At 40.3% G+C, this 12,524-nt stretch overlaps 1 protein-coding gene across 4 annotated transcripts in view; it reads right to left on the bottom strand.

Annotated features, from left to right (window-relative positions):
* LOC109034296 (uncharacterized) overlaps positions 1-12,524 on the bottom strand; it is a 230,654-nt gene that overhangs the window by 198,405 nt on the left and 19,725 nt on the right. Inside the window, exon 1 of one of the 4 annotated variants that reach the window (XM_072299411.1) lies at positions 6,411-6,624. The exons of the other annotated variants lie outside the window; for them this stretch is intronic. Coding sequence (XP_072155512.1) covers positions 6,411-6,441 — 31 coding nt within the window. The 5' untranslated portion in view covers positions 6,442-6,624. Of the gene's footprint in view, positions 1-6,410; positions 6,625-12,524 lie in introns of those variants that run through there. 4 annotated transcript variants of the gene reach the window in all.

The following is a 12,524-nucleotide window of genomic DNA, read 5'->3' as shown; positions in this document are numbered from 1 at the left end:
CGAAGGCAATTCGAAATTACCGTTCGTTAAAAACCAAAAAAGTCAAATCGACGATTGAAAACGATCTCTTATTACTTGGGCTAAAGACTAAATAGTTGAGTAATACAAAGAATCCTCCCTTAGGTACTCCCATGATCAGTTAAGAGCACTTTTTTCAGTTTAATCATGCATGATTAATTTCCCTCTTGAGTATGACCTTTTGACATGTTAAAATAATTCTTACCTCTAATCTCTTACACTTTTTCTCATAGCTTTATGTTTCTCAGAAAGTTTCCTTTTGCTTTATTTTCCTTCCAAAACGTTATTGCTCAGTATATATAACTTCACTTCAATTACTTGTTTTAAAGCTGAGCAGAAAATGCAAAGTTCTGTAGGGTTCTTTCAAGAACGCAGTTGAACCAAGACTACTGATTTTAGTGAAACCTCGTATCGTAAAAATGTAAGATTAAAATACCACGAAAACTGCTGATACTACAAGACTACTGATTTTAGTGAAACCTGTGATCGTAAAAAATGTAAGATTAAAATACCACGAAAACTAAGGCACACAGTGCTTTAGCGAATCTGGAAAAGCAGCAGCTCAAAAAGCGATTGTGATTTTCAGATTTTTTTCAGAAAACGTACGTGTTTTCCTCAAATAAACCATTCCTCTATTTTAGCAAGAGGCTCCACTAAATCATTCATGAAGCACACTTCAACTCGATAATATACATTATTTTGAAGGCGACACGGAAACACGTGTTTTTGCTCATGTGCCACAGATAAGCTTCTGAGTAAGTACTTATGTTCTCATCATTCATCTGCGTACACCTTTGACGACTGCTGGGGCAGTATCTGGAAAATGACGTCAGATGGCATTCCTACAGGGAGAGCTCGCGGTTTGATTCTCCGGATCGCTCGCTCGAAATTTCAATTTTTACACGCCTGCGTGCCCCTGATACTTTCAAAACATGACGCGCGCACGTTTTAATCCGGAATCGATGCAATAGCATTAGACAGTCGAACTACGTTGCCAGATGGCTTTGCATTCTAATCGATTTTTCGACGTTGATTTTTTCAAATTGATTTGCTCAGGTGTCCGGTCCGACGCATAGTATGGATCGAGTCAATACGAAAGGTCGGACGAAATTTGGAAACTTTCAAAGCTTATAACTCCATTTATACAAAATGTTGAGGTTCAAAAGTAGTTCCATTGGTTTCCTCGTAAAATTTTACCCGGCGGATACGTCGATGACGGTCATTCATTGACAATACCGTTCATACGGTGAGGCGTCCGTCTATCCGCAATACGTCACACCGATTCGGAAGAAAATCTGGGAAAAATTGAAGTTATAATGGAAAATAGAAGGAAAGTATTTGATATTTTCGTGTGGTTCTGAGAAAAAAAACATCCCAGCGGTTATTTTGAAATGTATCTATAAATATATCGAGGTGATTCTGGAGTCGAGTCATCGAATTTTTGTATTTTATTGCACACTGGGGGGAAAAAAAAAAACACATTGGATTCAGAGTTCAGACTTAAAAACACCGACAAGAAAAAATACTCTTGATTCAATCAGATTTTTGCTTAAATCAAGAAGCAAGCCTCTTAATTTGAGCGGATTTCCTTTTGATTTAAGCTTAAATATGATTGAATCAAGAGTATTTTTCTTGTCAATGTTTCCAAGAGTCTGGACTCTAGATCCAATGTGTTTTTTTTCCAGTGCAGGAGGCTCTAGGACGCCAGTTGCGTGCTGCGACGAAGTGAGTCCCGACCAAAATCATCTAAAATCTGCCCGAAGTGGCATCTCCGCGCACCAGTGAGACTAATGTAAGTGCGGTGACGCGGCACACGTCTCTTCTAATTATTCATTCGTTGGAAAGGAGAAATAACATTTTATGACCATTCTATTAGAGAGGTACCAGTGCCTTCATCTAAGACAATGAGAGGAAAAACAACAATGCATCGGCCGCGACTGCCAGACCTTGGTCGAGAAAACTTTCAGCTGGGGTTCGATTCTTGAGTTGAAACGCAACCCACGAGCAGTTATACAGGGTGAGCGAAAAGTCCCCGACCCCCCCTCTAACTTTCGAGCGAATTGAGCTAGGGAAATGAAACTTTGGAAATCCTCCTATCTCAAAGGGGACCATCTTTTGGGGGGTCAAAATTTTGGTCCCCCCTCAGGGGGGGCGCGGGGGGCCCCCAACTTTTTTTTTTCAAATGGCAACCCCTATCTTGTGATACATCATTCGAAAGAGCATAAAAAACTAAGAATTTTGGCGCAAACCGCAGATCAATATCTTAATTTTTGACCGAGTTATGATAGGTCAAAGGTCAAATTTGACCTATTTTCAAAAAATCATAACTCCGGTTCAAATTATCGTAAAGAAAAAAATAAAACGGGAAAATTTACCAAATTGTGTCCGCTTTTAAGTAAAAATTGCAAACATCACTTCGATTTAATTTTAAGGGGGGGCTCGGACCCCCAAATACGTCAATTCAAAGGTCATTCAATTTTCCTGCGAAATAAGCCAATTTCCCCTGGATTTGCCTCCACATTATCTCAGTAAGGTCAAAATCAGTTCAACATTACGTTTGCAAGTCCCCAAAGTTCGGGAAAAGTTAAAACACGAAATTTAAGGTAATTAAATTTGACCGTTTAAATATCATTTTTTTTTTAACTTTTCCCGAACTTTGGGGACTTGCCAACGTAATGTTGAACTGATTTTGACCTTACTGAGATAATGTGGAGGCAAATCCAGGGGAAATTGGCGTATTTCGCAGGAAAATTGAATGACCTTTGAATTGACGTATTTGAGGGTCCGAGCCCCCCCTTAAAATTAAATCGAAGTGATGTTTGCAATTTTTACTTAAAAGCGGACACAATTTGGTAAATTTTCCCGTTTTATTTTTTTCTTTACGATAATTTGAACCGGAGTTATGATTTTTTGAAAATAGGTCAAATTTGACCTTTGACCTATCATAACTCGGTCAAAAATTAAGATATTGATCTGCGGTTTGCGCCAAAATTCTTAGTTTTTTATGCTCTTCCGAATGATGTATCACAAGATAGGCGTTGCCATTTGAAAAAAAAAAGTTGGGGGCCCCCCGCGCCCCCCCTGAGGGGGACCAAAATTTTGACCCCCCCAAAAGATGGTCCCCTTTGAGATAGGAGGATTTCCAAAGTTTCATTTCCCTAGCTCAATTCGTTCAAAAGTTAGAGGGGGGGTCGGGGACTTTTCGCTCACCCTGTATATTAAAGTAATTGTTGCGGTTTTATTCTGTCTTTTTTTTTTTTTTTTTTTTTTTTTTTTTTTTTTTTTTTAAATACATATAATAGGTCTGTTCCTCTTGTAACGCAGCTGTAACACAAAACCGAATCGCAATTTAAGTCTTTGTGCGTGATGTTACGTTAGACATATGTCCTCCTTGATTATCGGGTTTTTGACGAAGTACTTTCAGAAAATCTTCATCTTCTCAAATGAAAATAATTTCAAGTTTTTTAAACATTGAGCGTTACTTGCTGCTAGGCTGTAGCATCGCTCAGTCTCAAATCTCTCTTCATTCTATAAGGATAACTGGTGCGTGGAAAATATTTTGCAACGGTCCCACCCAGGAACCAAATTTTAAAAATAAAGGAGGAAAAAAAACCGTTAATACTCGTCTGATTCAATATTTTCTTTTCATCTTTCAAGTAATACTAGACTTTATTGAAATTATTGCCGTTTCCGTGCAGCAATTACGAAAAAATTGCGACTCCGCACAGATTACAACCATTTTCAATAGTGGAAGGAAAAAAAGCACTCCAAAAATGAGAAACCAAGGCTAAAAAATTCAGAAACTGTAAAACGGAATAGTGCATTGCAAGCGCGAAACTAGAATGCTGTTAAAAATGAAAATTTACAGGCGAAGGTATGACGCGGAAAATCCGAATTGCCTGCAAAATTCTACAATTACGAGGCAGGGCTTTTGAGTTTTCTTGGAAATGAACAAAGGAAATAAAAAAAAAAACAAAATGCCTTTTGAAGGGAACACACACATCACAGGCGAAAACCAGAAAGGCACCATGAAGGAGGTAGGAGGTATGAGGTATATAGGGCGGCAACCCGGGAAAAACACAGTATTCCGGGTAACCCAAAGCTTGATAAACGGAGCTTTTTCATTCTCTTTTCAAATTAACACACAAAAAGACCACTAATTACAACACACACTGTGACGAAACAACAAGAGAGCGCCGCGCCGTCTGGAAGTTAAAAGGGCGTATAAATAACCACAAGAAAAATACAATACCTAGCTATTCCGTGCAACAGAAAACCTTTACAGGAGATGAATGTTTTTTTGGGCAGCATTTAGCGGTAGAGAAAAGGTCTGCTTAGTGATTTTTCACTAAGCAGAATGGCAACATTTTCTGATTTGAGAGGGAAAAGTTTATGACAAACACTCAAATAATAAACCGTGCGTTTTCGGTTTGTTCTTCTTTCTTCTTTTCAAGTAGATCGAATTATTTTAAACAGTATAGGTTCCTATGCAACCAGTGTTGAACGGAAGCAACTGAACTACCTAAATAACAGGGGACAGTACTAGAAATGGAAAAAATTTGATTTGAAGTTGGATTTCTCCACTGCACTGCTCACTGTAAGAAACAAACTTCAGGCTAAGTAGGTGTTTTCGGCGGAGACTAGATTTCTGGCAGGAGATAAAAAACTTCAGGACGAGCTCAAAACCATCCTTAACTTAATTTTCTCCAAAATGTCAGTTGGTTTTCTTCACCAAACGCTGTCTTTCTGGTCTTGGTAAAAAATAAACGAATAAAAATTTCACCTAGTTACGGCTCGCAACCCACGACACGACATAGGATCCATCCGAAATTGGTATGGCTACATAAGAGGTTGCCTCATTTTCTCCAATGTTCTATTTTTTGAATAGGAAACTAGGCAACATTGAGACTTGGACTTTCGCGAATACATGTTTAATAATTTGGGGGAAACTCACGGAAAATTTCAAGGCAATAAGTAAGTTGTGTGTTGTGGTCGTGTTATAATGTAAAAAAAGGGAGAAAATTATGCAACGTGGAATGCAGAGTGGTCGATTCCGGGTAATGCGGAAACGCCGTCCAATTGTGAGGGTGGACGTCAGGTGAAAGAGTCCCTAAGGTGGAAACTCCAACTGTGCAGCACAGTGCAAAAACCGACTCGGGTTAAAAAAATCGATTCCCAGCTTTCGATGCTGACCACTTCCTATCACTCTTCAGAACACCGGGTCAAGCTCTCAAGCCATGATTCGTATCATGAATGATGTTCTACTGAAAATGTTTCAACTGAATCGTGGTCTCCAGTTGGTAGCGACACCAGCAAACTTAATCTGTGGTTTTCTTAAATTTACGGTTCATCGCTTTTAAAATTTACATACCCGCGGGGACACGATTTTTAGAATTTCAAGGTGTTCTTCGCCCTGAATGATGCGACTTCAACCCTGCTAAGCTTGGCTAAAGTTATCTCATTTTAAATAGTATCTTCACCCTGGCTGGGAGCCCTTTCGTCTCACTTCATCACAGAGGCCTAGCATCACTTTCCAGCAACTTTCCGGGGGACGGGCCTCGCCAAAGGAGATGAGAGACCCTCCGAAGGGTCTCCGAAGGGGGAGGAAAGGGTTTGAAAAAGGCCCTCGAGAGCTCTGCAAGATTTTTTAAAAGGTGCTAAGCAGGGTGAAATTTGGCAAAAGGAGCCTTTGCGATGTTCTTTTGGTCGAAGTTTAAGGAAAAAACACCCCCGAGTCTCCTGAGCCAGTCCGTCCCTACTCCATCACAATTGTTGCATTTTCCCACGATTATGGTGTTAGGCGGCTGGCAGGATTTGTGTCATTAAATGTGTGAAAAAACTGTGAGCACGTGTAATTGCAATAAGTTTTGTTATTCTAACTCTTCTAGCTGTCTTAAAGCTACCTCATTTTATTTATTTATCTACCCTTGTGGCCTTATAGCTCCAATCCACCACGATTAATTGTCGCATTTTGCCACATAGGTACTCTAAAGCTGATGGAAATCTTCTAAAAATAAGTGGGTAATTGCAACAGTTTCTTTTGCTTGCCGCCACCTGAGCCGTAACTATACAAACAAAGATACCAAAAAAGGGTCTTTTAGCCCCAATCCACCCTGATTAATTGTTGCATTTTGCCACATAAGTACTGTAAAGCTGATAGACGCAATTTAAAAATAAGCAGGTAATTGCAACAGTTTCTTTTGCTTGACGCCACGAGAGCCGTGACTGTAAGAACAAAGATACCGAAAAAACACACACTCAGAAACATTCAACGACAACACTCAACCGCGACGAGAAATCAAGAGGGCGCCATGCCGTCCGAGGGCGGGTATCCCGGGAAAAGTCCCGTGTTCCGGGAAACCCCCGTCGCGGGAAATCGGGAAAGCGCTCACCTTTTTTGAAGTAGGCCTGGATGCATCCCATGGCGAAGTCGGTTAAGTTAATCCAAAGCACGAGACACACACAAAATCACCTCATATTTGCACTAGTCGGGGATCCGATCGGGGCACTTGGACGCGCAGCGCACTTGCTCAGCACATGTGACCGCGCTCGGGTCCGGGGATAGCGAGACGTGTCGCCGGGGGAGCGACCGAATTTCGACTGAAAGCTCTCGCGCGATCGCCGCCCCGCGATCCCAGCGCCGCTGTCGCCCCCTCCTCCCACCCCTCCCCCCTTCACGCGAGCACAGGGATGCATGTGCTCCCGGGTCGGGTCCGGAAAGGAAGGGAAAAGTACGGGCGAGAGTAAAAGCACGTTCTGCCCTGCGTTGACAAGTCGAACGCCGCGCTTCGTGTTTCAGGTGGTTTTTAAGGTGAAGCCAGGGTTTGTAGTCTGTCGTGCTAAGGAAGAACGCCGTAGGAACCTTCAGGCGCACTGAAAAAAAAATCTCGGTGTATTTACTGAGAAAAGGGTAAAATTACCAAAAATTCAGGGTTCTATTTGATCCCAGTTTTTTCTTGGTAATATTACCATTTATTGAGTTGGTAATTTTACCGAGAAATCTCGATAAAATTTTTGAACTTTCTCGCTAATTTTACTGGACCTTGGTAAAAACGCCAATATTTTTTATCGACTGTGGTAGAATTACCGAGATAAAATGGCAGTTACCGGGAATTGATTACCAATAAAAGTGGTATTCTTACCTGAAAAAAAAACATTAAAAATACCGGTTTTAGGTAAGCTTACAGGTCTGTCTTGGTAAAATTAACAATGATTGGTAAAAAAAAGTGAGATGGTAAAGGTACCAACGGACCTTGGTAAAAACGCCGAGAATTTTTTTTCAGTGCGATGCCAAAATTTTGATTGATAAAACACGAATTTCCTGGTAAACTGATGGATATTTTTCTTCCAATTTTTCAGATGAATTTGTTCGCAATTTCACATAAGGTTCCTAAAAATTTTGAGGAAAAATATTCCTTATTTTCCTCAAAAATAAAAAATATATCGTAGGAAATTTGGCAACTCTCGAGTGTTCATACGCCGATTTTCCTTAGCACGGCAGTAGTGCCACAGTGTCATACACGGAGGCGGCGGAAAATTCAATTTAACGGAATGAAATTTCATTTTGCTGGAAAAAGGAAAATTTATTTTCCGTGAAACGAGTTTTCAAGAACTGCGTTTGCAATCCGCTGAGTTATCCGATGATTCGTTTAGGGACTTCGAAATTTGACTTGATAATTATTTGTTGAAAATTAAGATTTTACTGTTCCCCAGGGAAAAAAAATCGCTTGGATCTAGAGTCCAGGCTCTTAAAAACATTGACAGTAAAAAATACTCTTGATCAAATCGTATTTTTGCTTAGGTCGAGAACCAAGCCTCTTAATTTAAGCGGATTTCTTTTTGATTCTAGCAAGAATCCTATTGAATCAAGAGCAGTTTTTCTTTTCATTGTCTTCAAGACCCTGGACTCTAGATTCAAGCGGTTTTTTCCAGTGTATGCATTTCATGGCATACTGGGTCTGATACAAAAGTTTTAAAAAAATCATAATTTTACGAAATTTGAGTACCTATATTTCTAATGATGAAAACTTGCATCTCTGTTCCATAGCTGTGTTATACATATGATGGGTGATTTTAAGGTATTTCCTCTAGAATGGTCAATCTATTTGTTTTTTAATTTTTACGAGATTAGGCTACGTTAGAGGTAATTTTACAATTTGAGACCGAATAAAATAGGTGTATGACGTCAAGCGGAAACAGAATTGTGTAACGCACTCGACGTGGTGCCAAAACACGAGAACGGAAGTGCTACTTTGAGGTGCTTCGTGGATATGTATTTCTGCTCCGAATAAATATATTTTAGGATGATTATGAAAAAATTTCCCGGAACAAGCTTGTTTCAGGGATTTATTAATGCAGTATCCGTGATTTGACTGTTGGGATAACCGCTCTGGCTTTGACACAAGTTGAGTAGAAAATTTCTCGTCAGTATTTTATTTAAGAATTTTTTTCCCCCTCATGAAAATAATTATGATCATTATTTCTTGATATTTTTGGTAACTCTACGTGTCCTATGGTGGGAGTTTAAGAAATGCTGAGGAGAAATGTCAGTGTGTACTTCAAAAAGTAATTAATGGCTAACATGTTTGCATATTCGGACAAAAAAGGTTCCTGAAGTTCTCTTTTTTAAGCTGCTACCTTGACATGATCACTCCTCACGTGCACACAAAACAAACATTTTCTATGCAATTTCAGGCTTACTTTACACGAGAAATGCTGGGATGAATCAGAATTTCAAATGATCTAACATTTCTGAAAAAGTTGCTCCGGAATCCTGCTAAGGGTGTAAAAAAGTTCTTTAAACCGTATTTTGGTATAATACATGCTGGTACCCGATTTGGTGTAATATCATCATCGGTGCGTTGAGACATCACAAAATCTAATAACGTGGCCTATCTCGTAACGTTTAGAATCTGTTTTTATGAACTTATTTATTTTTAGGCAAATAACGCGCCTGTGAAACCTCTCTCCGTCTTCGGAGCGTTTCTGGAGCCTTCATTTCTAAAAGGTTGCAACAATTTCGCCGTTTTGAATCTATTTCTAACTACCAACTCGCCCAGATGAAGGCAAATTATTCTCTGTAGCTCTGAGTTTTGTGCGACTAAAAGGACGACCAAGCAAAATCAGCGCATTGCGACATGAAGTGGAATAAGTCACAGAGAAATTCAACCAATAGTTGGGTCCTCTTTTAATTTTAAGGATTCAGAACATTGACGTTTCGAGGAACATTTTTAGAGAAATTGGTTGTTATTCCAACAGAGCAGATTTTTCTGAAGAGGGTGTTGAAAAACAAGGTATACCATAATAGAATGCGTATACAGTCAATACTGCTGGTTTGGCAACAATTCCTCAACTTTGGGGGCAAGTAATCGATTCGCCACAAGAAAGAAAATGGACAGGACATGAAAATCGAAAGTGTGATGAAAAATACACAGGATCGACTTCATATGGATCGCATTTAGCAAAAAGGAACCAGCGCGGTTACAGTCTTTTCAAAAGCGTGCAACTTTTTTTTTCTTTTGCAAATACTAAGAATATGTACGAAGTTAAAATTTACAGGCTTATTTTCCCTTAAAATTGACAATTTTTTGGAGGGAAGCAAAAACTATTTGCTCTTCTGGGATATTTTTTAAATAATTACGAGGAAGCAACATTATTACAACACCGTAATTGCGCTGGTTCCTTTTTGCTATAAGTGATCCATACAGTCAAAGGAATATCAAATTTCTGGTAAGAATATATGACAACCAGTGGCGTGGCGTGAATTGCGATATATCGATTGTTACGCCATTTAAACCTATGGTAAAGAATCGATTATTAAGGTGTTCGCTGCGAACACCCTGTTTATCGATCCTTTTCCATAGGTTTAAAATGGAATATTGCGAACACCCTGTTTGGACGGAGTTAAACAGAAAGGAACCAAGCCACATCGGGATCGAACCGAGAAAAAGGGGTTTAAAGTTTGGCTCCTGCACAAGACTCAATGTAAAAGATAAACTTCAAGTTCATTTTCTGCAAAATTTGCTCCAACAAAAACTTTGAATTTTTGGCGATAGATAGTAGAGCAGTGGTTGAGTTCAAAACCACTCATAACTCAATTTTTTCCAAAATGTGGGTTGGTTCCTTTCTGCTTAACTCAGTCCGTTTATCGATCCTTTTCCATAGGTTTAAATGGCATAAAAATCGATACATCGCAAAGCACACCACGCCACTGGAAACAACGTGAGTAATTTTTACCAGAAAGGAGGTAACTCCGAGATGGAGTTTTTGGAGAAAATTTCACGCCATAAACAAATCTTACGTAGACTTAAAGAATCGAACCGTAAAATTGCATCCACCCCCAGACACCGTGCACGCAAACGGCGGCAGTGCGCGGAACCGAAAGTATCCACCCTAAAAGTTTGATCCCTCGCTGAAGGAGGCTCACGGTGCGTTCGCATGACACGGCGCCTTTTCGGCTCGGCGCGTGAGCCTTCCAACTCCGGGATCGGCAGACAGCGCGGCGATGCGTGAGGCGGGTGGTATCCGCGCGGCAACAGGGGTCGGTCGGCCCGGCACCCATGTGCAGCGGGGAAATCGAGAGGAGGTCGATGGGGATCCGAGTACAAGAAGTGCGTGAACGCACCCGGTTGCGCAGCCCCCCCCCCCCCCTCTCACCCTCCGCTCAACCCTCGCATTCATCCACCCCTCGGCCTCCCACTCCCTCGTGCCCCGCACGCGAATCCCGGCAACATGGATGCTGCGACAATCGGGAAGGGATACGGGATCGGGATCGAGATGGCAACAACCGGCGTTGCCGCTTCTACGTTCGCGAAATTGCGAGTCTGGTGAGCTTTTTCCCGGAGCTCTCGAAATCATTGTCTCCGCGGGGCGTTTCGTGGGATTTGTCCCAAGGAAAAATCTTACTTGCGAAGTTGAGGAAAATACTAGGCACAGTACCATGCAGATTCCGTGTGGATTCCTAAGACAGAGTTGTCATAGAATTTTGAAAATGAAATTCCCTGACATTTCCCTGATTTCCCTGATATTTCCCTGACATTTCCGGCCTGATTTCCCTGACACATTTTGGTGAAATTCTCTGACAATTGAAGGTATGATATATGGTTAAAAAGGCATAACTGAAAATAATTTTTAGACAAAATTTGCTGTTTGAAATCACAAACCAATTCTAGGAAGCAGATAAAGCTGATCTACCATATTTTCCCTGACATTTCCTTGATATATTTGCACATTTTCGTGAATGAAATTTTTATTTTCCTCAGCGTTTTTCTTTACACTCTGCCGTCGAAATATCAATATCCAATTTTCTTGCCTACCACGACAAATATTGCCAAACTGAAAATGTTCCCGTGGACTTTCACATACGGTAATAGTTTGAATATTTGCGTCTTTATAGCGCGGGGAAGTTGTGCCGTTGTTTATGCCATCGCCTAAAAATCAAAGATCCTTCCAACAATCCAATAAAATATAGAACACCTCATATAATTGCAATGCTCGAACAGCTTATCCTCAACAGCACTTCTGAAAAAATAATACCTTGAGGTGCTGGTATCTTGAATGTCATCAAAGACGTGTTTGGCTCTCAACTGTTGATTTAACTCTACCCCAGCCGTTGATTCCACATTCCTGAGATTTAAACAAACTGGAAGAGTAATTGAAGAAACATTTAAGAGCCCCCAGACACATTTTTGACATTCAAAACGCCAAGCTAGTATTTTCCGGTGCGAATGAAATTTCAACATACAAAGTTTGAAGGGGAAGTTGCGAAGCATTCAGTTGAATATTCATGTGCAAGCTTGAAGAGAGCCAAAATTAACATAAATTCAGTAATAAATGGACTTTTATAACGCAAAACTTCTCATTAAATATTTTGAAAGACCGAATTATTGACAAAACGTTTTTAAGACGTTTTGCATAATGAATAAAACAGGGTGCCTGGGTTGTTTCTTTTCCGAGGGGGTGACTTTACCGACGCGACGTTTTGAGTCACCTGCTTTTGCCGTGGATTATAAAAAGAAAAATATGGCCTGGAATTAAAGTGTTTTTATAGCACTAAAGCTTTGCCGTCATATACTCTTCCGGCAATCTTTCCCAGCAAAGTTACTTTTTTACTTAAAGTTAGACCATCCTAGTTCTTTGTTTATGCGTTTAAAACCGAGAGAAGGAATTATGAAAATATAGGTTGGATCGTTAAAGAGAGCGAGACATTTAAGGACACACATAGTTTTTTTATCAAAATTCCACGTGTAACACGATATTGATATTGTGTGCTTCTCCTCCTGTCGAGTTCGCCTTCAATTAGCGTGACGGCAACATGAGCGACTTAAAAGCACGAATAGTTGCGCGTGATAGTTTTGCCACTTCCACACGATCCCGGTTTTATCAATAACGAGTACATATCAAAGTCTATCGAGTTCGCCTTCAGTTAGCGTGACGGCAACATGAGTGGCTACAGAGCACGATTAGTTGCCCTCAGTAGTTTTGTCACTTCTGCACAGTTCTGGCAA

Source organism: Bemisia tabaci, chromosome 4, assembly GCF_918797505.1.
Source record: "Bemisia tabaci chromosome 4, PGI_BMITA_v3".
NCBI lineage: Eukaryota > Metazoa > Arthropoda > Insecta > Hemiptera > Aleyrodidae > Bemisia > Bemisia tabaci.
The sequence above is the reverse complement of the archived record's forward strand: the minus strand, read 5'-3'. Positions and strand labels throughout refer to the sequence as shown.